Raw genomic sequence first — 26,002 nt, 5'->3', positions numbered from 1 at the left:
TTTGTTCAACGGTAAACCTTACAATTGTTTTAAAAGTTTAATTTTTAAGTGTATGAATATGTTATACAAAGCATGTCATTTTTGCAATTACTACATCCATTTCAAGATAATGTTTACAATTTGAATTTTGCCAGTATTCACGAACTCCATGTGGACCATTCTTTGTGGTATATATATATATATATATATATATATATATATATATATATATATATATATATATATATATATATATATATATATATATATATATATATATATATATATATATATATATATATATATATTGTTTTGAAACACCTTGTGGTGTATAATATACTTTCTCCATTCTTTTATATTTGATCCACTTTGATTTTTACACTATTCAACATCCCTCCCTTGACTGTCTTTTGTAAATAATAGGTAAAGAAAAACATATTCATGTTGGATCTTTTTGAATTTGTCTCAATAAATACTATCATAATATATAACTTTTATATTTTTTATTTATGGAGAATTAAAATTATTGATCGTTAAAGTATTAAATTGGCAAGCGTGATAAAAGAAACAAGTCAAGTAAAAAAAGAAAAGAGGAAGTAATAAACACTAGAGATCTTGTTAGAGTCATCTCAATCTATTTATTTCAGATATCAAATTTTATGATATTAAAAATATATAATTAGAGTGTGAAAAACAATTGTAACCATTATATAGAATGGGAGGTAATATGATGATATGATCATATGTCACAAAAAGAAGAAACAGAGAGCTATCCAGAGAAGGTTGGCATTTTTGTTGGGAGGGGTTCAAATTATCTGAAGTAATAATAATTAATTAAAATATATATCCGGCCACAAATAAGTTATTGCAATATTAGTGCTACATAATTTTTTTAATAAATCAAACAAGAGTATATTGAAAAAAACTCCTGTATACCTGAGGAGTGTATTTATTTATTGCCAATCTCTGTATATAAACTATAATCATAAAACTCTTCAATATGGGAATAATAACAGGAAATTACATAAAGGTTACTCTGCTACCCGTGAGAATCTTCCATATCACAGCAGCAGCATCCAGGATAAAGCATAGGGCATCAATTTGCAGCACTGGTACCACAAAAGAACTCCGTCAATAATCAGACAGAAAAAAAATAACCTAGAATGAGATTTTTATCGAGATGAATTCTCAGATCACTACAGCAAGGAACGATTTATAAGAAAATAATTTGTTTTGAAGTTGCATTCCATCTCATTAAATCTCTTTAACAGCAGGGGAAACACCTCACTAACTTGAGCACATCAAGTCTCTACAATACGCTTATACACGATGGCAAGAGCTTTGTGGATGAAATTAAATTGTTCACTCCAACTTCAAACACAAAATTCCTAGCAAGTAATGTTCTATGATTGACTTTGCTGCCATCTTTCTTGAAAGGCAACCTAAGACCAACCCTTCGTAAGAAGAAACATTCATTCTGGAAAACACAAGACGCAGACAAATTCAAGGACAAGATGTCAAGGATAGCCACCTTCCAAACAACCAAGTTCAACCCCTGAGAGCCACATCCTTGGCAAGTCATCCTGTTACAGGCTGTACAGCAGGAAATGGATAAGGATTACTAGGATTAAGATATAGCTGGGGTCCAATGGTCATGAGGTTCTAGATAGAGTTTAGTACTCTTAAGGCATGACATATAGGTGGGTAGTAAATTGCATAATAAAGTACATACTGTACCTTTCAGGCTTTCATGCACAGTACGTGGTTCTACCAATGAGACTTTCAGTTACAATCTTAGACCACCTAACTACTAATGCGCACAAAAGCTTATCACCATCATGATTTGCTGCCTCAGCTTTTTTAGCTTTTTTTTTTTTTTTTTTTTTTTGGGTCTTCACACTTTCTGTTTAGAGAGTTGTTTTTTTTTCTGTTTTTTTTTCCTTACCAAATTCTAATGTACCTCACTTACCCTAAAATAACTAACCTTTCTATTCACTCTACTTAATCAGTCTTTTTCTTAATGAAAGGAGTGAAACAAAGTGTCACCTAACTAATTTTTATTCCATATCTCTAAATTTCCACCAATTTCTTATCATCACTTTTTCAAATTTTCTTAGAAGTAAGGGTCTACATTGAGTATGGTAAAGAAAAAAAGAAAAAGAAAAAAAAAACAGCAAAGCAAAGGGAGTATATAGTAGTTACACGTGGTCATTTGTAAGAAAATCTAAGAGCAACAGGGTTGATACTTGTTAATGGGGTTCACACAAGAAAAGTAGGAAAGAATGTTTTGTGAATGGGGTTGTGTAATTAAAAAGAGCAATTTCCCTATAATTGAAAAGATGACTAAGCTACCTAAGATACATTGAAGGGATGGGAGATAATAGAATAGCTAGTAAAATTGACAGCCTACAATTTAACTTGACTAAGTTACTTCCCTGATGTTGAGGTTGATTATCATTACCCTTCATGTCAAATCATTCCCCTTTGCCATATATCATTTCATCTGAAAATAACAGAGGGAGACCTTTCAAGTTTTTCAATTTGATGGAAGACCATAGAAAGTTTGAGGCTATAGTTACTGATGCTTGGCAACGAAAACTGCAATAGGTAATATGAAGAAATTGTGGACAAAGTACAAAAAGGTTAAAGTTGGTTTAAAAGTTGTATAAATAAGATTTTTCAGATATTCGTAACAACATTGAACATTCTAGAACTCAATAAAACTGAGTTCAAGTTCATCTTCAGGAAAATATTGGTGATATCTCCTTGCAAATTCAAGATAAAGATTGTATTGATAATTTTAAAAAATGGTTGAAGGTCGAGGACTATGCCCTTAAGCTTTCATTTTTCTCCAATGACAAAAAGAATAGTATTTGGATGCAAGAAATCCAGTATGCTCAAGAGGCAAACAGAAAAGAATTAAGCTAAAGGTATACTCTACACAGCTTCAATGAGGCAATTTTATGCTATTCAAAGACAGAAATAACAGGTTGTTCAATGAGAAATGTATGAAGTGTGAAGCTTTTTCAAGGATATTATATTTAAAGTTCCTCGTAGTCGTACTGATCAAATGAGAAACTTGCTCGTAAACGAGTAGACACAGTCTGATTGTTTTAGTGTTTAAATATATGGAGAGTCCTTAGCTTCCACCAATCCTAAACTCTGGGAAGCTGCTGAATTAGATTATTAACAGATTAATAGGAGCTATTGATAGTATCCTTTGTTTTCAGTGGTGAGCGGTGGGCTGTTATATGTTTGTACTCCATTTCTTGCTAATTAATTAAATATTTTTGGAAAAAATTTCGGGAATATTATGACCTTTGCCCGATCTTCCGAAAATGAAACAACCTTTTTATTACTCCCCAATAAAACGACCTTTGACATGCATCTACCGCAAATAGGACGTAACTGGTTGGTAACCTGTTGTATAAGTGTGACACGTGTCACTTTGTAATTGGTAGGTTTTTTTTTTTTAATAATTTACTTATTAATAAAATTGATTTTTTTTTATTATTAAAAAAAAACAAAAAAAATAAAAAATAAAAAACGCCAACATCTACCCATGCTGTTGACATCTAAACCACTCAACAAATCGCATATACCATAAAAATTTCAAACATTACATATACTATGCGCATCAGATTCTTACCCTCGGGTTTCTATGTCTATCACAACATCAAGTAAACAGCATGACAGGAGCTCTAGAAACTTGTAAAGGATTGAATATTCTTAAAATTTTTGATGCAAGCAACACCAGAAATCAGGATTACATCACAACTTCAACTAAATTAAGTCACAATGTGGTAGAACAAAAGCACTAACAGAATATAACATTTTTATTTCATAAATTAAAATGGAAAATTGGCACTCCTATGATCCTATCTGTTTGATAACAAAAGTGGACAATTTAGATGCTGCTAACAAAGACAGATCTTGGGCATCTAAATAGGAAAGGGTGGTAAAATGGACCCGTGAGCAGGCTAGGCTTTAAGTGTGTGAAACAATCTCCTGTATAAACCTTATTGTTGGCATCAAGTTTTAGTAATGGGATATAAGATAGTTTTAGTACCCCTCTTGGATTGCAAGAACATCCATCATCAGCATGGTGATTTTGCACCAAAAAAAAAAAAAAAGGAAAATTTAACAAGAATAATCCAACCTTTGCCTCGTTCTCCCAAAATAATCCAACCTTTTAATTAACCCTGAATAATCTTAAGTTTACTATTTATTTTCTTATACCGAGCCTATTTGACCGGTTACCTGAACTTCAAGTAACTTCCCCCCCCCCCTCTTTATTTTTCCCCTCCTTCTTTCTCCCCTCTTCAACTCCATTTCTGAACTTCAGCCACCATCACCACCACCTGAACTTCAACCACCACCACTTACCCCACCCCACCCAGACCCGAAATAACCCTTCCCCCACTCCTACCCAGACTCGAAACCACCCAACCCCACCTAGCCGAAACTACCAGCCCCACCCTACCCATATCCCGAAACCACCAGCCCCACATACCAAGACCCCGAAACCACCAGCCCCACATACCAAGACCCCGAAACCCCATCCTCACCTCCCTGAACCTTCCTGCCACCCTCTCCCCTTCCTCATCAAGCACCACTTACTACCTCCCCATCAAACCTTATTTAATTTCCTTTTCTTCTCTCTCTCTCTCTCTCTCTCTCTCTCTCAATTGAATTTGGGGCTGAATTGGGGCATATGTCTTCAATTATGGGGCTGGAAAAGCAGGGGTTGGGGTTGTTTTCTTGTTGGTTATCGTGGGTGGTTGGTGTTGCGGGTAATAGTTGCTTATGGTGTTGATTGCGGCACTGTCATAGGTTGTGGATGTTGTTTGCGGTTGTGTTGTGGGTTGGTCGTGGATGTTGTGATGATGTTGGAGTGTTGAGGTGTTTGTAGGTGGTGGTGCTGGTGCTGGTGCTGGTCGTGGATGGTGTGGTGTGTGGTGTTGGAATGATAATGGGGGAAGGGAGAGGAGAGAGAAACAGGCAGGAGGGGGATGGAGAGATTTTTTTTTGTATAAATTTTCCGAAATTAAAAATAATTTTTTAAAATAAAAAAATTGACCAATTAGGAAGTGCCACGTGGATGGTAACCTGTTATAACGGGCTACTAGGGTTGCTGGGAGAAAATAAATAGTAAACTTAGGATTATTCAGGGTTAATCGAAAGGTTGGATTATTTTGGGAGATTGGAGCAAAGGTTGAATTGTTCTTGTTAAATTTTCCAAAAAAAAAATAAATAAATCATTGGCGGTGATGAAGAAGGCACTCTCGAGGCTATTGCTACTCAAGTATTATGAGGGGTCCTTTTTTTTATATAATTATAATAATGTAGAGAGAAAGATGAAGGAGATTTACAAGAGTCACTAGCACAAGAACCCTGATAACTATAATACAAAAATGAGATTAGAGCTTACAAAATAATGCAGAACAGTCTTCTGTATCACAGTGAGCTTACCTGCATAACTAATGCTGTGCTTAAGATTCAAGTTCCACTTTGCCCGCGGCTTTTGCTGAAGGAATTGTGTGCTACAAGTTTATGGCTAGAAGTAAGGTGATCATCCTACAGAAAATTATTAAGCTCATATCAGAATAAAACAATTACTGAAAAAGCAAGACATTTAATAGCATTTCTAATATGAAACAACAAGATGGCAATTAAGTTGTTCCTTGACACTATTCAACAGAATTTATCCAATTCACTTTGACCATTCTTTGCTATATTTATAATCAAGGGAAATTCTAAATGGTAACCCCAAACTTTTGCTACACTGAAATGGTAATCCCTCTTTTTCAAAAATCTACAAAATGACCCTAATTATAATCTTTTTTCTCACCTATGACATTAATGAGGTTTAATTGGGTTAATTTCATTAAAATGCTAACCACAGTTAAAATAAACAAATAAATTACTTAAATGCCCTTGCCATTATCACCTCTTTTCCTCCTCTCACCCCCTTCACAACCTTCTCCACCACTGCCGCCACCGCCGACATGAAACCCTCTTTCTTCCTCCCAAACTAACGAAAAATAAATCCAAATTTTAAACTTACGAACACCAAGTTTCAAGTAAACAACTAGGCCGGGTCAGGTTTTCTGTAATGGTCTTCTTCGTTCGTTCCTCAAGCCTAGATCCAAAAGAAGACGACATGGTGAGAACCAATGTGGTGCGTTCTCTTAAATTATTGGGATGATTGAAATTAAAATAGGTGGTATATTTCAGTTTTAGAAAGCTTTTTTTATATTAGTTTGAGGTTTACAGGCTAAGAAATTTAAGAAAAATACGGGAGATGATTGTAGAAGAGCGAGGAGAAGTGAGAGAAACTGAACAGATGTTCTTGGTAAGATAAGAGGTTCCTGCCATTGTTTGATTGATCGAAGCTTGGTGGTGGAGGATTGGTGGTTGTAGACTGGTGTTATCAGTTGGTGTCATAGTGTTGGTGTGGGTTTGTTACGGAATATAGGTGGGAGCATGGGGTAGTGAGGTGATTCGATGGTGGGAAAGTGGGGTCAGGTGGTGTAAGTACTAAGTACTTAAGTAGTGGTTGGGTGGTGGCTAGATGGTGTTAATGAGGTTGGGGATCAAAAGACAAAAGGGCGGGTGTTGATTGTTTTTTGTTTTATGTTTGTTAACCATAGTTAGTTTTTTTTTTAATAAAAAAAATGAAAATAAACCTCTCATTAATGTCATTTGCGGGATAAAAAGGTTAATAAGCGTATTTTCTATCAATAAAAAAATAATAATAATAGAAGGGCTACTATTTCAGTAAAGCAAAATATTGAGGGCAACCATTTCAGTAAAGCGAGCATATATTGAGGGTCAACATTATGAACTACCCTAAAATCAAACTTATGTTGGATCTTATCAGATTCATGTCAATATATATTTTATAATTTCTATAATCACACAATGAAAGATATTAAGGATCAAAGTTGTACATTGGCAAACTTGCCAAGTCAAAGTGGAGCAACTAAAAAAACAGAGGAAGTAGTTTACAGCAAAATAGACATGCATAAAGGACGCCAAAACTAGCAGAGCTTCCGTTTTAGATACTCCCTCCGTTTTTCGTTTTGTAAAGTGTTACACTTGCCTTAATCAGCCAAAGTTAAGTGTTACACTTCTTATTTTTTGGAAAACTACTTACTTTTAATACTCTCTCCTCTCATGTTCCCCACACCAACTTTTTTTTATTTTTCTATTTATATTCTCCTCTCTCATCAACTTTTCAATAAACTATTAATTACACTATATTTTATTACAATATTTTGATATTCCAACTACCACACTTACACCTTATTATATAAAAGTCAATTAAACTATCTTAAATTATGTGTCGGTCAAACTGTAAAACTGAAAAGAAAAAAATAATAAATAAAATAAAATAAAAACAGGAGTACAAACAAAGAGAGCTGCACTCTAGTCCATACTGAAATACCAAACAAAGAATATTATGATATAACCACGGTCTCAAGCATATTGTAGATGATAGTAAACCCAAATATCATAACAATTATAAAGCAGCAAAGAACATATTTATACAGCAAAGCATCAACCCAATAAACAAGCAAAGTAGGTGTCAAAATACATGCTCCCTATTCCCTACCAACATCAATTAGCAATTTTTTAATTAGCAATGTTAAACTGCAAGAGACATACCTTATACAGTGATGCTGCAGACTCGGATTCCACAGCTTGGACTGGAATATGCCCCAGCGATTGAAAAGCGTCCAGAGCATCAAGAGTAAGCTGCCAGCCACAGAGAGCTACAACACCAGCTGAGGAACTGGCAACAGTGCTGCAACCAGCTGCTGCAACATTTCCATTCACCCAAGGACAGAAACTATTGTGATGCTTAATTGGATCAAATTCAACACCTTCAAAGTTACTCGCTCCATTTGGAGGCCCTACATGCATTGACCGGGAATATGTATAATAGTGAAAAGGTAAACTTGAAATTAAGTATAACTGAAAAAGGCTGAAAGCTCCAGAAGTAGCCACTATGTTTTCCAGTTAACTGACAATATATTAGAGCTGTAAAATTAAAATAAAAATAATACAGAAAAATTAATCTCAACAACACAAACTTTTAACAGGGGGCACGTAGCAGCATGAACTATGACTAGTAGGCGTAGCAACAAAAACTTCTTCATTGGGTGCACGAAACATCATGAATAAAATCCGGCACCAGAGATTCTACTAGAGATGGGAAACCTTTAACAATTTATTATTTTTTTGCCAATTTTGAGTTCAAATTTGGCCCTTAAGGTCCAAATTGACCCCAAGCCCTTAACTGAGGCATTTTAGAGCACACAAACTGATGCGTTATGGTAATTTTTGCTAATTTGATCTTAAAATTGACCCTTAAGGTGATTTTTGCTAATTATAGCTAATTTTTGCTAATTTTTGTTATTATGACCCCCCACAACCTTAAATGGTCAATGTTCCCAGGCGATTTTTCATAATAATAAATTATTAAAGATTCCCCTTCCCCGTCTCTGACTGAATCTCTAGTAGCAAGTTTCATTTATTATATTTTGTGCACATAATGAAGAAATTTGTGCTGCTACAACTACTAGTTAAAGTTCATGTTTGTGCTATTGAGGCTAATTTTGCCAAAAAATAAAAATCAAAATTAAAAAACCTTCTCTTTCACTGATTTTTTCTCTTTCATCTTTAGGATACATTTCACAACCAAGATCAAGTTTACTCATTTACATTGTCAACAAACATGAGGATAGAGAGACAGAAGTAAAGGGGGAAAAATAAAACATGACAGCCTTAACACCCACAAAGAACTGATACACAATATGGATACTATATCAAAATCTTAGAGTAGAAACCATTCGTAAAAAAAAAAAAGAGTAGACACCATTGAGAAAACTAAATCAGTAAATCTGTCTTAGGCCCTGATTTTATAGGAAAAAGGAACATTGATTCAATTGCATGATTTTATATTTCAGCCTGCTGCTGAATTAACAACTTAGGGTAACAGAGATCAATAATAAATAACCTCACATGCATGCCTGATATGAAGAAGTTTCGTCCTAATTTGTGGTTCCAGGAGCAATAGCATGAATAACTACGTTTGAAAGAACACCGCAATTTACCTGTCCCATTGGTCGTCATATAATCTGACTCTGGATACGCACCCTCATCAGCAGGTGACTGCTTGCCTCCTTGAGATACTTCTTCCTTGGATGCCTCAATGCCTGAATACATAATAGCATTACATGATAGAGAAGGATGAACACTAGCTTCTTGGGCTAATATTTGCATCTCACTGTTCTTCTCGCCACTTTCTACAGATTCCGCTTTCCTTGAACCAACAACTTTCGACCCACTATCTGCCCTACCCATTGAGCGCGATACAACATCTTGACTATCTCCATGAGGATCCTCTTTATTCATCTCCTCAACAAAACCATCTCTGGATCCACGTTCAGGGGCAAACTCACCAGTCTGTCCCTGATTTTCAACAACCTCAGCTATAGGCTCCACATCACCAACACCACTATCAGACCTATTTGCAAAAACATCAGTCCCATGAATCTCAGCTTCATGACTTGCACCCATCCCAACACTCCCACCACTTACACCTATACTAGGGCCATCCCTAGCTGGCGCAGTAACTGTATCTGTGTTCAGTACTTCGTCGTCATCATTTGTGCTACTTACACCTATTTCTCCACCAGCCCGAGCAGCCGCTGGTTGAAAACAGGCACTTTGTTGTGCCTGATTACTATAATTCAGGTCTGAAGTGTCAATCATATCAGCATTCTTAGTCATAGCTACGGAAGGAAAATTAATATCATCAACATCTCCAGGATGATTTTCAACACTTTCCATGGAATCATCATCTGCACTGTGACAAATAGTATCCATTGCGATAACAGAGGATGCATGTGTTGAATCTCTAGTAGCAGGAAAGCGGTGAACTTCATCATTTCCTTGTAATACATCGATTCTTCTTTCATCTACTTCAATATCAATGCCTTGCGAGTTGCTAGGGCCTGCACCAGATGAATCTCTCCGAAATGAAGACCCACACCTTTCGATAACATCAGACTCACGAGCACGCTTTGAGGGCTCAGCTAGATACTGCTTACCATCATCAACTTCATCAACATCACGATCAATAACTGATCCCTCAAGACTATCAGCCTGTTGCATCCTTAAAATTGGCCTGTCTACTGTGCTTCCACCCTCATCCAAGCTTCGTTTACGAGTACTTGGTCCTCGCGATTCATAGGAAGCAGCACGATCACCAACCTCGCTGGTAGAAGGCTGTCCAATCATTAGATCTTTCCCCAAGTCAACATCATGATAATGCTGAGAGATTTCAGGCACATGAGCATTTCCTGATAACAAGCCACCAGCCATAGTTAGATTTAAATCAACAGCTGCATTTGACATGAGCTTTCCCTCAACTATAGTAGCAGCTTCATCATGGTATTCAGCCTGCTCTTTCTCCATGCCATCACCACCCACCCATCCACTGATTCCACTGGCTGCACTCACACCACGAGTTAAAACCATCTTTTTACTTGTCTCAGGGATCTCAATCCCATTGGGCAGTACACAAACAGGGCGAGAAATAGTTATGAAGTTCCAGATTCTCACAGTAGCACCACATAAGCTGCAATCCAGCAACGGTGACCTAGATTCGCATTTAGATTCAGGACCCATTACTTCATTCTTGCCAGAATATTTTTTGGCTGTACTTGAGAAAGCTTTCTTGCTTGGACCAGGATCATTAGGATGACCACATTTCATAGACAGTCCTACAGAATACCCATTTCTAGCAGATTGAGCAGAATGGTCTTCACAATCCTGGATATCTGGAAGCCATCTAGGTTCCCATCCACACAAGGCTATCAGCTTTTGTGCCTACAAGATGTTTAGAGAGGAAAACCAGTAAGGAAACAAATAGCAGAACATATACTGTCCAATTAAATAAGCTGTTTCAAAGACATCATACACGAGAATATAAAGAGAACGCCTCTTCTTTAGAAGGATCCATCCCTGAGAAATTTTCTGACTTAATGCTTGGCTCCCCAATCAAAAAGTTAACGGAGTTAGCAAGAAACCGATCAATTTGTGGCCCATGGGAAATGCGCATCTGCTCAATTGCAGAAGCAGCTACCACCGGTAGTGCAGCAAACTGCAAGAGCCCATCACACCGATCTTTGTATCCTCCAATCAAAGCTGATGGAGGAGTTGGAGGAAACTGCACCAGGCTCTCTGGACAGCTATTTCCTCTCCAAGGGCAGGTTCCCTTGTGTCCTGAATCAAGCTGTTTGGAAAACTCTTCAGCTGCACCATCAGCGTTCATTGAAAAAATAGAAAAAAGTAAATTATTATGATATTTGAGAAAGTGAGACACGAAAATGCGAATTAAAAAAAAAAAATACACACCCTAGGTGACGAGAAGATAAAATATAATCAGAGATATGAAGCTGCAGAACCCACAGATGTTAAGCAACAGAGACAAAGTTTCAAAATATGAAGACACAAAAAGCACAGCAATGTGCCATTTGTTAAGGCAAAAAGCACATTTATTTAATCAAACCTAAGGAATCAACAATACAACTGAATTTCTACAAAATCTGAATGCAGTTGATCGATCACAATGCTCTATATCCTACCAAAGATATATAACATATATATCTTTGGTTATATCTTTGCTATGCTTTTCGTGTCTTCATTTATAATAAGAAGGATGAGAAGGATGAAATGTGCACTTATTTTGAACTGAATGTGCATATATTTTCTACTAATTGTGCAAATTTGATTTTTGACCTGCTACTTTTTTTCAAGTTTTTGGAAAAATGAAAATTTATGCACATTCTACCCAAAATATATGCACATTGAATTACGGTCAAATTTTCTTTTGCGCATTTAGTGAAACTTTCATCCACATAAAATCCTTCTCATCTTTCTCATTTTAAGGAACTTCCCATATATATATATATGGGAAGGCTCTCGTGAGAACCCTTTCTTATCTAAGAACACTCTTTATGTTCTACTCTGGTATTTTAAATGTTTACTTATGTGTTCTAAATTAGATTAGATGCTCTAAATTAAAACTCACGTATTCTAAACCTTAAATTAGTTAAATCAGATGTTATAAATCGTAAATAAGTTGTTCCAAAATTGTAACTTACATGTTCTAAATTTTAAATCGTGTGTTTTAAGATTTTTAATCATATGTTGTAGATTTATGCATATGTTCTAGATTACATATTATATATTCTAAATTTTACTCATACATTCTATTTTTATTCACATGTTCAATATTTTATGACAGGTTTTTTAAATTTAACTCATATCATCACATGTTCTAATTTTTTAATCAGATTTTCTAAATACTTACACACATGTTCTAATTCTTAAAACAGATATTCTAAATTTTACTCATATCATCATATATTTTATATATTTTAAATCAGATTTTCTAAATTTTTACTCACATGTTCTAATTTTTAATCAGATTTTCTAAATTATTACTCACGTAGATTTTCTAAATGAATTTGAGACACATGTTCTAAATTTTAATTTGAGTCACATGTTCTAAATTTTAATTTGAGTCACATGTTCTAAATATTTACTCGTATGTTCTAAATTTTAGATCAATTCTCATATAAGTAGTATGGGTTGTCATGTATGGACTTATTTTCACTAGATCCCTCCCCTATGTGCGTATATTGTTATTATTATAATTTATTTTTTTCTGGTTGAAACCTAAGATTTGGTCTTTTTTGATTTCCTGTGATTTCTATCACTTGGTTGTTTGCTGTCTTCACTGCATCTGAGCAAAAGAGAAGATGAAGGAGATGAGAGAAAAGAGGAAAGAAAAAGCACATCTCCTTTCCAAAAAAATCCTTGTATACAGTAGAAGGTACTAGAAGTCTGAAAGATAGTTGGCTTCCTTGGGACGGAAAAAGATTGGTTGACTTTGAATGTTTTACAAAGTTTGGTTTTTAGGAGTCGATACTTTTTTTATTAATTTACGATTGAAGAATTGTTGAATCTTGAAAAATCATGAAATGTGGGTTGGGCTTCATTTATAATAAGTTATAAAATTTGTTCCGCTAATTTATACTTCAAGTATATATATATTTTTTTTAAAATGTTATTAGTATTGAAAAATAAATTAAACCTACAAACGATTCACTAATTTAATTGATCTTTACTACCAGTATTTATTTTTAAGTATTGGATGACAATTCATGTTAGCAAATCCCACATCATTTTGTGATTAAGACTTTGTTGTTGTTGTGTTGTTATTGTTGTATTAGGATGAGTTATTTTAATTAGTTTGTTGAAACAAAGAGCAAGAGTTTATGAAACAATGTCAAAGTAGTTATTAAAATAATCACATTTTTTTTGTAAAAAAAAAAGGAACCGTATAGTGTATTTATAATAATTTTGGCCATATTTAATTAATACCAGAATGTATAAACAGCAAAAGGAGTTTAGAAGCTGAATATTTAACTTGCGAACTCAACAATCCACTCCACTTTACTGTGAGAAGCCACTTAAGAACAACCCAACTGCAACTTCTTTATTTTCTTCTCATGGTTTTCGTATTAAAAAGCTAGTAAAGCACAAAGTTCACCGAACCACCAAAAGAGGTTTCAATAGAGTGCACTCCATATAACCATAAGAAATCATAATAAAAAAATATTCTCATAAGCAAAAACCTTCCTAGACTCAACAAGAATTTAAAAAAAAAAAACACTGAATTTGGTAATCCTGCTGCTAGTCCCAAGCTTAGATAAAGCAGGAGGGTTACAACAGGCTAGTGACAGCCAATGCAAAACTTTGTCACAACACATAACATAAGCCATAATGATTGAGTGTAAAACTAGAATGGGTGACCTCCTAGGAAGTCCTCATGTTGGCTCATGTTCTAGATCCCACTTATAGAATTAAGGCGTTCAAGCAAGCAAACAACCAACCACACTGAATTTGGTGTTAAAAAATTTAAGAGCTTGTGGAAGACAAACAGATTGAAAATCAATCATCTACTCAGATTCCAACAGTTCTCCATAGTTTGACCTCATCAAAAGCAAGCATAAGGAGTATATTTATATTAGTAGTTTATATAGTTCTCTCACATGTTTCCAAACTGACACTAAATAGCCAAAGATATTGTTAAATTCCCTCACTAATATGTTTTGAGCATCATAAAAGCACATAACAGATAAACAAAATGCAAAGCCAAAGCTAAAAACAAGTGTTCACCTTCAGAAGACATCCAGCCAGCAGTCGTAACATATTTAAGGCTTGAACCACATGTCTCACATTCAATCTTATCAATATCAATATTTACCCATCCTCTACGCGCACAAGCTAATGAACTAGCAGCCTGCATTTGCACATGAAAGACTTACAATCTACAATTTAACAAAACACGCACACAAATAAACACTACTAGTTCAGAATATCAGCAGCCTGCCTGCATTTCTCTCTACCCAAAAAGAGTCTACCAATGATCAGAAGTATCTTCAGCATTCTTATTTATATATATATAATAAGAACAACAAAATAAATAAATATATATACAAATAAATAAAAAGAAGAAGAAGAAGAAGAAGAAGAAGAAGAAGAAGAATTAGTCTCTACAGCATGGAATTCCAATATGAAATCCGTTATTAAATAGTATAATAAACTACCTACAGCAATGCAGATATGAAGCCAACACCTAAGCCTAGCTTCCTCTCTTTAGCATGAACCTTTCCTCAAGCCACTTCACAAGTCTTAGGATGCGGATTACAAGTTATACATGATCTCTCCATCAACTACTCTAATCTCCTGACATGAAAGGGAGTGAGACCCTTGCGTCACAGGGAGTATCTTCGTGAGCATTGTTGACACACAGGCATTCTCGATCATCGTAAAGATGCTCTAAAAATGAACCATGATGAGGTTCTTTGGTGCATGAATGAATTTAAGGTATCAACAGAAATTTTCGGGTCATTTTATACTAATCAATCATATGTTGAGTCATATTTAAGTGGGATGTGATGCCTTGTGGACACCATAAGCTAAAATGCTAAATGAGTTTTGTACTACATTATACTCATTATTTCTTGGTATTATTATAGACTATTATTAGTACAAGTATTCACATTTATGCTTCCCCCAACTACTTCTATAAAAAAACAAGAATAAGGACACTCTCTAACAGCCAATTAGTTACCGGCTACCAAATAATTATCGGCTTTTAAGGGTGTCGACTTGCATTTGTCTACAATTAGAAACCGAAATTGGAGGAATAGACTAGGTGACTAATAGGCTGACTATAGGACTTGGTCTTTTCACCTAAATAAAGATTAGTTCTTGGAAAAGAAGTCTAAATATGATCCAAAATTTTCAAGGAAACTTCAAATTTCTTAATTTTGTCCCTCCATGATACTATTTTCAGGGTTGTGTAAAATTAGGATAAGGCAATAGAAGGGTAAAACTCGAATTTATCAATTACCAAGTTTGATGAAACAAGATTAAAGATGATCTGCGGAGGAAGGAGCATAAGCACTCAGAGGTGAGGAGTTAACTCTTAAGCTACCAAGTTCATTTCTCAATAATCTAAAGTCTGATTTTAAGCTTATACATCCCTTTTTATAGGGTGGCTACTACTACTAAAGGTATCTCCAAATAAATTTTTAATTTGAGACGTTGGTAACTGCGAAGGAATGGCTAAGATCATTTTACTTAAACAAAAGACCATTCAAATATTAGCTCCAATGATGTCGGTACATGATTGTGCATACATTAAAATGTGCATTAATGCCTGTGCTGCACAAATTGCACCACCAATTATGCAACTTGTCAGCTTCAGAAGTCCAAATCGTCATATCTCACTCTGAACATTGAAGTGAATTTGTGCAAATGACCTATTGATGGAAGCTCTTGAACATAAGTAACATCTTTAAGTGGTCTCACATTTAAGATAAAAAAAGTTATTGAAGTTTAACCATCAACAAACAAGATCTTGCCCTCTTTTTCATCCCCTTGGGCACTTGCCTTTTACTTACTCTTGAGCACTACCATCCTATTATGCCTAAGCCACACCAATCAAGAGATAAACCATCACTTGGGCCATAGTTAGGTCGAATATTCACCAAATTGCAATCAAGGTCCAGACCACTTCAAGCCCGAAACATAAAGGATTTATCACATTACCAAAAGCAATATTGAAGAAACTTAGTCCCAAAAACCACTCAACATATGAACATCAAATTGTCCTTCTGTCAAGATGATGTTAGGCTTTAAAGTGAACGAATAAAATTCTAAAGGCAGGGTCAGTTATAGTCCAGAGAGTAAGTATAACACATTAAACATCATGTGACATTGCATGACTAGAGAAAGAAAGCTAATATCAAAGGCACATCATTAGTAACACAAGATACGAACCTTTGGTTTCCCAAACCAATTCCCTGGATTAAATGTGGCAAGGCGCCTGAGTAGGTCTCCTCTTTCCCAAGGTCTGCATGAAGGCTGTGATGATCCAAGTGCAGAGCCACCAGCACTCGTGCTCAAGGAAGTCCGAGGCGGTTGTGTAGCAATCCCTGATAGAGAACCTGTCTTAGAACCTGGGCCATGACCAGACCAATCTGCTCCACCAAAGTTCGGAGGAACAGTAGGTGATGATGCTCCTGCAGAACTAATAAACACAGCAAATTCAAGTTCGGAAATAAACAAAAACGCAACTTTATCCATCAAGGTGTTCCCACAAATCCATCTCAACATTCGCATCTCTAATACACTCATCTTCATAACATACTCCTTTGTAAATGCCGAACAATCTGTCCGATAACTTCAACTTTTAAACTAAAGAACAAGTTCAACTCTAAAATTCTACTCAAATTAACCCAATCGAAAAACATAAAACATTTTGCATCCTCTCGAATCAATTAATTGAATAATAATACTTCGTAGAAATGATTATATATATAATTCAATTATTTGTAATTTTTCCTTGAAAAACACAAATGGCAGTATAAATAATAACTAAGCTCACATAATAATACCGCTTTCATATACTCTCAAAACACTTTCATGAATTACCAAAGTTTTCAAAATTAAAATCATTCATTCATATTTACTTTCCTAATCAAATTAAATTATACAACAATCACAAATTAACATCAAAATTAAATAAATTGGGTAAGAAAATTAAAGAAAGTAAGAGAGAGAAGCTGACTTAGCAGAAGGGCCACTGATGGCGCGACTAGCGGGCTGAGCAGTAGCGTCAAGTCCACTCCTAGCAGGGCGGCGTCCACTCATCCCCGCAACTGGCACGCGCGTCACGAAGAGTTTAGGTTTTCAGATCTTGCGAGTTGAAAGGGGTATTAGATCGAGAGAGTTGAAGGAAAAGCTGAGGTTTTAGACCTTGTTGTTGATGAAGAAGAGAGATTTCTGAATTTTGGGGGTTTCATGAATTTGAGTGAGGATTTTGACAATGAAGGTGGAGGACCTCCTCTTTGTTTTACGCTATAATCGTGACTTTGTGAGCGAAAGAGAGTGAGAAGTTGAGAGGGAAAGGGAGAGGGAGAGGGAGAGAGATAGGGGACGAGAGTCCACGAGACTATGTTTTGGGTTCCACACCAGAAATTGGATTCGGTGGAGTCGGTTTGGGGGCTTTTAGAGTACGTGCAGAGCCTAACTCTTCCTTATTTTTGTATATTTGAGTCTTAAAGTAATACAATGAAAGGAACTCATGTTGTTAAAGATCTCTAGTATGTCATTTCGGCAGTCGATAAGTCCATCTTCTTCCTTGGAGATCCATTTAATGATGTTATTGTTGTTCGTGATTACATTTACATGTAGTCTTGTCCTCTTTTTCGCTACCTCCAAGCTCCACTAGAGACTTTTCACCAAACTCTAGGCCTTACTTGTGCTGTAAATCTCATCCTCATCTTGCCACAGGGTAGTTTGTCCATCGATCCTTCATTGTAGCAGAGAAGATGCTTTATTGCTCGCATTCCAAGTAAATGCAAAAAAAAAGATTGCTTTTGTCGCATTGCCCTCCTCCTTGAATAAAGGCGGTAAGACAATCTCGTTCCCTGCTCCCTTCTTTCTTGGTCACTTCCATGTCTAAGCATCTGGAAACGATCCTTCTTCCTCTCTTCATCTCTACTAGAGCTAATAATGATGCCCCAAATAACAAAGGGAGGATTCAGATCCAATGCTTGGTAGATCTTTTTACCTGATCATCGTGGCTAGATTCTCTTGTTCTTTGGGCAAGAATCCCTCTCACAATATAGCACTTTCATTGAAGAATTCATAACAGAGGTTTTCATTCCACAAGTTGTTTCTTTTAATGAGAAATCTAGCATTATACTCATCTCTCATGTGGCCATCAGATTTCCACGACGATTCATGACTATTGATCTAGGGATAGTGGATTTTAGCACGCACAATATATTTGGTGAGGCTTGGTGAGTCGGAACCACCAAATCAATGAATTACTAGATTAATGAACCTGCTACAAAATTAAAATTAACAATAGCTTCTTCTTTCTCTTACTCTTTCTCTCTCCTCTTTCTCTATCTTCTTCTCCTTCCTTGCAATTCTCTCTCCTTTGGTAATTAATGGCAACCTTCAACTTCAAATTCTAGACTTGATTCTCTCTCCTCTAGCTGACCATCAATGGTAGCCTTCAACATCGAATTCCAAAACATTAATACATTATACATATGCTCTAGAGAGTTCTTCACCCTTCGAATACCTTGTTTCGTCTTCAATGGTGGACGATCGAGGTTTCTATATTTCGACTACGACGATGACGGTTACGGCAACAATTTTCAATTAAGATATTTGATTTTTACATTTCAGCATTATATATTTGCATACCGTAATTTGATGATAAATAATTATTGAATTAATTTTGTTATGATTCAAGTTCTTTGATTATTTTAAATTAATTGATTACATTATTGTATTTTTTAGCTAGAAATGTGAAATTATAGAAGTGATTATTTTATTATAGTACTGTTGTTGTTGTTGTTGTTTTGGTTCTTTAATTCATCCATTACTCTAACATTAGGAGTATATGGCTTAAGTTGTGTTAGAATAAACCAAAGAAGTATTATTTCATTAGATAATTCTTTGAATTACTATTATTCCACTTGATCATCCAATTGGTGTAATGTTGGTTTTTTCAGTGTTATGATAAAATTAATGTTTTCTTTTATGTTAATAATTCTTTCTTTTTCTTAATATGTACTACATTGTTCTCTACTTATTTTAACATGTCCTTTATTAAAATAATGATATTCTTTTTTGCTTAAAATATGTCCTCTATTAAAATATTGATATCCTTTATTGTCCAGAACATGTCCTCTATTGTTCTTATTACGTCCTTTATTGTTTTGGGTCCTCTTTTAAAAAAATGATATCCTTTATTGTGATGAATATGTCCTCTATTATTCTCTTTTAATTTTAATATTTCCTTTATTAAAACAATGATATCCTCTTTTGCTCTAAATATGTCCTCTATTGAAATGATGATATCCTTTATTGTGCTGGATATGTCCTCTATTGTTCTATTTTGATTTTAATATGTCCTTTATTGAAACAATGATATCCTCTTTTGCCCTAAATATCTCCTTTATTGAAATAATGATATCCTCTTTTGCCTTAAATATGTCCTATTGAAATAATGATATCCTATTTTGCCCTACATATGTCCTCTATTGAAATAATCCCTTTACTGCTCTAAATATATCCCATATTGTTCTTATTATATGTCCTTCATTGTTCTGAATATGTCTTCTATTAAAAAAGTGATATCCTTTATTGTGGTGAATATGTCCTATATTGTTCTCTTTTGATTTTAATATATATGTCCTTTTATTGAAATAGTAATATCCTCGTTTTCCCTAAATGTAACCTTTATTGAAATAATGATACTCTCCAACAAATTGTACATATCCTTTATCAAATAATACTTATCTCCCAACAAATTGTCCATATCCTCTATCATTGTACATATCCTCCATCAAATAATACATATTCTCCAACAAACTATACATATCCTCTATCAAATAAGACATATCCTCTAATAACAAATTGTACATATCCTCCAACAAATTGTACATATCCTCTATCAATTAATACATATCCTCGAACAAATTGTACATATATCCTCTATCAAATATATATTACATACATATCCTCTAACAAATTGTACATAATATTCTCTAACAAATAGTATATATCCACTATCAAATAATATATATTCTCCAACGAAATGTACATATCATCTAACATAGTACATATGTTCTATCAAATAATATTACATGCTCCAAAAAATTAGATGTATCCTCTATCAAATAATATGTGTCCTTTAATTAATAAAAAATATTACAAAAAATTAAAATAAATTGAAATAAATAAATAAAATAAATAAATAATGTATATCCTCTAACAAACTAAATAAAAAATAAAATAAAAAAAGGTTATTGGGCTTGTTGTTTTGAGGCTTGCCTCACGATGCTTTTGGTGAGGCAAGCCTCACATAATAGCTTCTCTTTTAGCACGACAAACATCCCCAATAAGCCACAAACAACTAATTCGTAAAAGTTCTATACCCCATTTGATGCTCTTCCACCCCAAGTTCCCCTTTTTATTCTTCTCCAAGAATAGGGTATCTTTGCTTATACTTATTTCTAAAAACCTTGTTTAGCAAAGACCTCTCATCCTAGATAAAATTTCATTCCTGTTTAGCTACAAGGGCTTGGTTTAATAGTCTAGGCCAAAAGAGGAGGGAGGCCTCGGAATAAAAAGTACCAGACTGCTATATACTTTTTAAAGTATATTCATAGGACATTTAGCAGGCAGAGAATACATAGGCCCCAAGCTACGAAAGCTCCGAGTTAATCGGGGTGAGTTTACTTACACGTGATAGGAAAATAACATCCCACGAGCTTAGCCTCTTGTTTCAGGGATTTTTGGGATAACCTGAAAGGGAGCTATGGATACCCTTGGGAGACAGAACCGGAATGCAACACCCGTACGGCCTGAAAACATGCAAAACAATGAATCTCCGGTTTACTGGAGATCCGCCTCCGACGATCAATTTAGTAACCAACAACAGAATTTTAGAGAGAGAAAGTAGAAAGAAGTGAGAGCATATTTTTGGGTAGAGTGCCTTTGGTAATTGTGTAGTCTTGTTCCTATCATGGAATTACAGGGTATTTATAGGGAAGTGGGAGAACATGCTCCTAAGGTTTCATAACCTAGGAAGATCGGCTGCCCTATACGTGGTTGACACGTATATTAGGGTTTGTTTCATGCTAGGCATGTTTACTTTAATGGCCTTTGAGCCATTCATTATTTGATATCTCTCTTTAGGCCACGTGTCATGCTCATATTGGCCTTTTTAGCTGAGAAAGATGAAAGGATTGGTGTCCTTCGAACAAGTGTATTATTCCGATAAAGGGTTCAGAATTAGTTACGGAGTTAATTATTCAGTGAAGTTAAGTGATCGGAAAGTTGGGCTAGAGGCCATCTCCGATAAGTGAGATTAATTTTTTTAATCTCACAGCTTTCCTTCTACTGAACCCAACGGGTCACACCTAAGCGTGCAACCAAACTAAGGTGACAAATTAAGCCGAAGGCATTAATACGTCAAACTAGAGGATACGTATTCCGACGTCAGATTCCGAGCTTGGAGCGTCGAACCCGAACTTCGAGTTAAATTCTAGGAATTAACGAGATATACATATAAGTCAAACAACGAATTACAAAGTCAAAGTGTATAGCCCTAACCTCATATCGGCCTAGCTGTACGAGGGCTAGGCTAGTTGCCGCAAGCACCAGCAGCCCCGAAAGGGCGTGCGGGCTTGCGAGAGCAGCAGCAGCGAGCAGCAGCATAGCGTGGCTAGCAAGCCCGCATGCTGGTAGCTTACAGCAGGCTTGCTAGCACGTCACGCCAACAAGCTCGCAGCGAGATGTGGCTAGCGAGGCTTGCTAGCAAGCCCGGCATGGCAGCCGAGCAACGCACAACAGCCCAGCAGCACACGTGGGCTTGCGGTGCTTGCTAGCAGGCCCATGCCGAGCAGCGCACAAGAGCAGCCTAGCTAAGTGGGCTTGCGGTATGGCTAGCAAACCCAAGCCAAGTCAAATGGCCTTGACCGACCATACCTTGGTGCCCAAGGGTGTTGATCGGTCATGGGCTATTGTGATTGGTGAGTTTGGTGACTTGGGGAACAAGGAAGCCATGTGGCTCTCTTTGAGGTCCTCACCTAACCACTCCCATGTGATTGCCACTTGTTGCTTGACTATTTGTTCTAGCTATTTAATTTATTTTATAATTAAATTAAATACTAGCTTTTCTCGACTTTGCAAAAGTCCCACATTGATTGGAAATCATGGGGATGAAGATGCTTATCCTATAAATATCCAAGGTCTCCCTTGGGAATTCTTTGCAAGAGTTGAACTCTATAAAAGGCATCTCCATTGAGAAAACCTTATGAATAGATTCTCTTGTTTAGTAGTGTTAATATTGCCCTAGCCGGTAATATTAGCCAAGTATGGGCGCGCGGGTGGACTACGTTGGAGGGGTCGCGTTTGAGGCTCTTTCTCTGTTCGTGAGTTCGTGTTCGTGCTAAGTGAAAAACACGCATCAAGGGTATGATCGTATTTTCCTCTCTCTATCTCTCTCTTGTTGCTATTAATTATGAGTTTAATTAATTAATTATTAGCATGCATGTTTAGTTGCTTTAATTTATGTATGGATCTTTGGGCAGGTTTTGTTTCCGCGTGGTGTCGGCTTATAATTAGGCCATTTGTCGACCTCTCATTTGTCTATAAAAGGGGGTAAAAATACCCCTAAATATAAGCCCCTCGAGAGGGGTAATTTCTCTTCTCAAGAGGGATTATACCTCTCGAAAATGAATTTATAACTTCTTTGGATTCTGCATCATGTCTAGTTCAATTAAAAAAGGTTTGATTAACTTGGAAAATTTTTATACCTTGCCCGGTATGATATTTTCTAAGTTAATCAATCATAATAATGGTTGCCCTTGAACTAGACAGATGTCGATCATTGTACTTTTAAGCCCCACTTTGATTGATCTTGTGGCTAATGGGTTACTTTAAATACTTTCTACAAGGTTTATTTGGCTATTAAGCTTTTCCAATTTCTCTCATTCATTCAAATGAGGGTCTCTCTATTTGGTCTATCCCTTTAAGGATCATTTTTGGACCTACGCTCGTCTTGCCATTTAAACAAATTTTGTGGCCCTTTTAGGCTCTATCTCAATTTTTTCTTTAATGGCCAATTAGGCTTAGATGCTTCTTTTGCATTTGTTCGGCATTTGGTCTAGCCCAAAATAGAGAAGGTTTTGATTAACTTAGACTAGGTAAATGTCGAGAAACAATTAACACTTGTTGAGGGGCTTTGCCTCGTATCTATGCCGATTCAGATGTAGCATTTGTCGAGATTCTTAGTCTCGTTTCTATGCCGTGTGGGATGAATTTTCCTTTGTCTTTTCTAGGCGCCCAACAATTTTTTTTTTTGTCGTTTAGACTAACCTTTGAGAGGTCAATTGATTCTATATTTTTGGCCATCTCAATAACTTCAAGTTCTTGTTAACGAGAAGTTTCATCCTATGCCCTTTGTCATATATGACTCAATCGGGCTTGGACTTAGTTGGGGCAAAAATGACCATTTGTCAATTATTGCCCTTGCCTTCAGAATTCTATTTGGCGTAAAAGACTTAGAATTCTTGCACTTTGGAGTACCTTTGAGATTTCTTTTTAACTTTCTGCCGCCTAGAATCCTTGTACTTTGGGAGTTTGAGTTATACAGTGTGATTTGCTGAATAAATCTTCTCGGGATTATACTTAGCGTTTTAACATTGTATTGGATATTAAACTCGGCAATGTTGCTGTATGTATCTTCCATCTTGGCTCACTCCTTTCTTTTGCCCTTTTTCAGATAAGTCTTACTCGGACTCGGAAGGGTGTTCGTTGTACGAACAGCTCAACCTCTTTCCGAATTTTTTGAACTTGTTCGGATGAAGGATCCATTCAATATACGCTTGGACATATAAAGATCTGTATATTGTCCTATTGAGGGAGGCTTGTCTGAAGGTATTAATACGTTTTACATGTATTGGGTCGTAGCCTTATACTAAGGGACCTTTGTCCTATATTTCATGAAGTGGCTTTTCAATAAGGAACGTATGGACCTTAGTCTTTCCTTATTGCCTAAATGGGATGGCTTGTTTTTTAGAGACTTAAATAAAATGTGACGGCTAGCATTTGGTTTAGTGATTTAGGCGTTTAATTACTAAAAGAAGCTGCCCTATCCTTATCTTTGATAGGCTTTCTTCTATCTTCAACTATCAACTTGATTATATTGCAAGGTTACCCGACCTTGAAGCTATCTTTCGAGAAATGAATGCTTGCGTAGATGGTCGGACACTTAGTAGGAATCTTGAAATCATGGAGGGCCTACTAGGCCTAATTATAATGGTTGAATTAAGCTTTCAAATTTTTTTGCCGCTTGCAATATTTAGTAATAGGTCGAGGCCTAATGGTCCTCTTCCACTTGGCTTTTCACAAGTGCCGCTTATCTTTTTAAAGGATGGTTGTTTGCTCATTGGTTAGTCTGCACTGTAGGGTTTCGTAGTGACCCGACACTACGCGGAAGAAAACCCACCAAGACCCGCCCCTTAATTAAAACAATTAACAAGCATATTAAACTTAATCAAACAAGATTAAGAACAAGAATTATTCCTTTGTCGCGTGCTTCGCTCCCAAAGAGCTCTTACTTCAAAATCCCGAAAACACGAGATCTCCGACGGATCGTACCCTCAACCCGACCCGAGCGTCCTAAGTCTTGAAGGTTAGTCAAGACCCGGACAAAATAACTATGAGTTTTACGAATCAAAGGTTTACTCTTAGTTAGAGTTGCCTTTTTAATTCCACTCAAGGTTGTTCATTTCCCAATACCCAAGCTTAGTATTTATAGGGAAATGAGCCCTTGATTTTTCATCCTCCACCAATGTGGGAGTGTTGAAATACAATGATTTATTTAATTTCCAATTTAAATAAATAATCAAGTTAATCACATTTCGACAAGTGGCATGATCATATGCAAAAGAGTGGTGGCCAAGGTTAGGTGGGGGACCATATGCCTTGCTCCCCAAGGCCTTGATTTGGTCCCCACATCCTATTCAAAAAACCGGGTCAAGGAAGGCTAGCTGGCTGCCAGCTAGCACTGGCTTGCTGCCCAGCACCCGCCAGCCAGCTAGCTAGTGCGTGCTGCTGCTGGGCTGACGCTGGTGCGTGCTAGTGCCATGCGCTGGTGTGTGCTGGCGCTGGTGCTATGCCTCACATCTCTCGCACCATTGCTAGCATGGCCAGCATGCGTGCTGCTAGCGAGCCACGCATGCTGGCCCCCCCTTTTCCCTCGTATCATGCTACGCACCACGCACTACGCACCACGCTACACACCATGCACCATGCACTACTCGCACACGCATTAGCCAGTGCCTAGCACTACTATGCTTAATGCGAGGCACACACACACGCACATGCACATGCGCCAGTGCCCAGCACTGCGATGGTTGTGCTTGGTGCGTGTGTGGCCCTGCCATGTGCACCCAGGCTAGCACGCAGCTAACTTCGATGGGCTGCCTGGTGCTTGTGGTGCTTTGTGATAGGCTTCCATGCGCACCCAGGCATCCATGCTAGCACGCTGCTAGCTGCGATGGGTTGCCTGGTGCTTGTGGTGCTTTGCGATAGGCTTCCATGGCACACCTAGGCTGTGATGGTGCGCTTAGGCTGCGCCTAGCCATGCTAGGTGCATGCTAGCTCGACCTAGCCTAGCATCCACACGGCTAGGACAGTGTGTTGCTAGGGCTATGTTCATACTTGTCGCTTTGTGATTTTGCGACGCTCGGTCTCGACGCCCTAGGCTCGATATCCGACGTCTGTATTCGTAAAACTTTGTCGTCTCATTAAATCCTTTCGGATTAATTCGTCG

The 26,002-nt window shown here is 36.6% G+C and overlaps 1 protein-coding gene across 2 annotated transcripts; it reads right to left on the bottom strand.

The window, feature by feature from the left end:
* Nucleotides 1–894: 894 nt before the first annotated feature.
* Nucleotides 895–18,825, bottom strand: LOC110708199. Of its 2 annotated transcripts, none has more exons than XM_021886286.1 (8): nucleotides 17,204–18,825; nucleotides 16,414–16,663; nucleotides 14,242–14,365; nucleotides 10,973–11,307; nucleotides 9,102–10,881; nucleotides 7,651–7,898; nucleotides 5,452–5,556; nucleotides 895–1,088 (listed from the first exon to the last, which is right to left on the bottom strand). In XM_021886286.1, the coding sequence occupies exons 1-7, from the start codon at nucleotides 17,284–17,286 to the stop codon at nucleotides 5,479–5,481; spliced, it is 2,898 nt and encodes a 965-aa protein (XP_021741978.1). In that variant the 5' UTR covers nucleotides 17,287–18,825; the 3' UTR covers nucleotides 895–1,088; nucleotides 5,452–5,478. The 2 variants fall into 2 exon arrangements, with proteins under 2 accessions (XP_021741978.1, XP_021741977.1); XM_021886285.1 differs by having other exon boundaries at nucleotides 10,973–11,320; nucleotides 14,243–14,365.
* Nucleotides 18,826–26,002: the final 7,177 nt, after the last annotated feature.

The sequence above is a fragment of the Chenopodium quinoa genome, unplaced genomic scaffold, assembly GCF_001683475.1.
Source record: "Chenopodium quinoa cultivar QQ74 unplaced genomic scaffold, ASM168347v1, whole genome shotgun sequence".
Lineage (NCBI taxonomy): Eukaryota > Viridiplantae > Streptophyta > Magnoliopsida > Caryophyllales > Amaranthaceae > Chenopodium > Chenopodium quinoa.
This window is presented reverse-complemented; position numbering and strand designations above follow the sequence as displayed.

Excerpts from the sequence above, each read along its gene's own strand:
- LOC110708199 (XM_021886285.1), bottom strand. The coding sequence starts at position 17,286 with ATGAGTGGACGCCGCCCTGCTAGGAGTGGACTTGACGCTACTGCTCAG. Across the intron at positions 7,899-9,101 it reads TATGACGACCAATGGGACAG|GGCCTCCAAATGGAGCGAGT; the intron begins GTAAATTGCGGT and ends CAATGCATGTAG. Across the intron at positions 5,557-7,650 it reads CTGCAGCATCACTGTATAAG|GATGATCACCTTACTTCTAG; the intron begins GTATGTCTCTTG and ends AATTTTCTGTAG.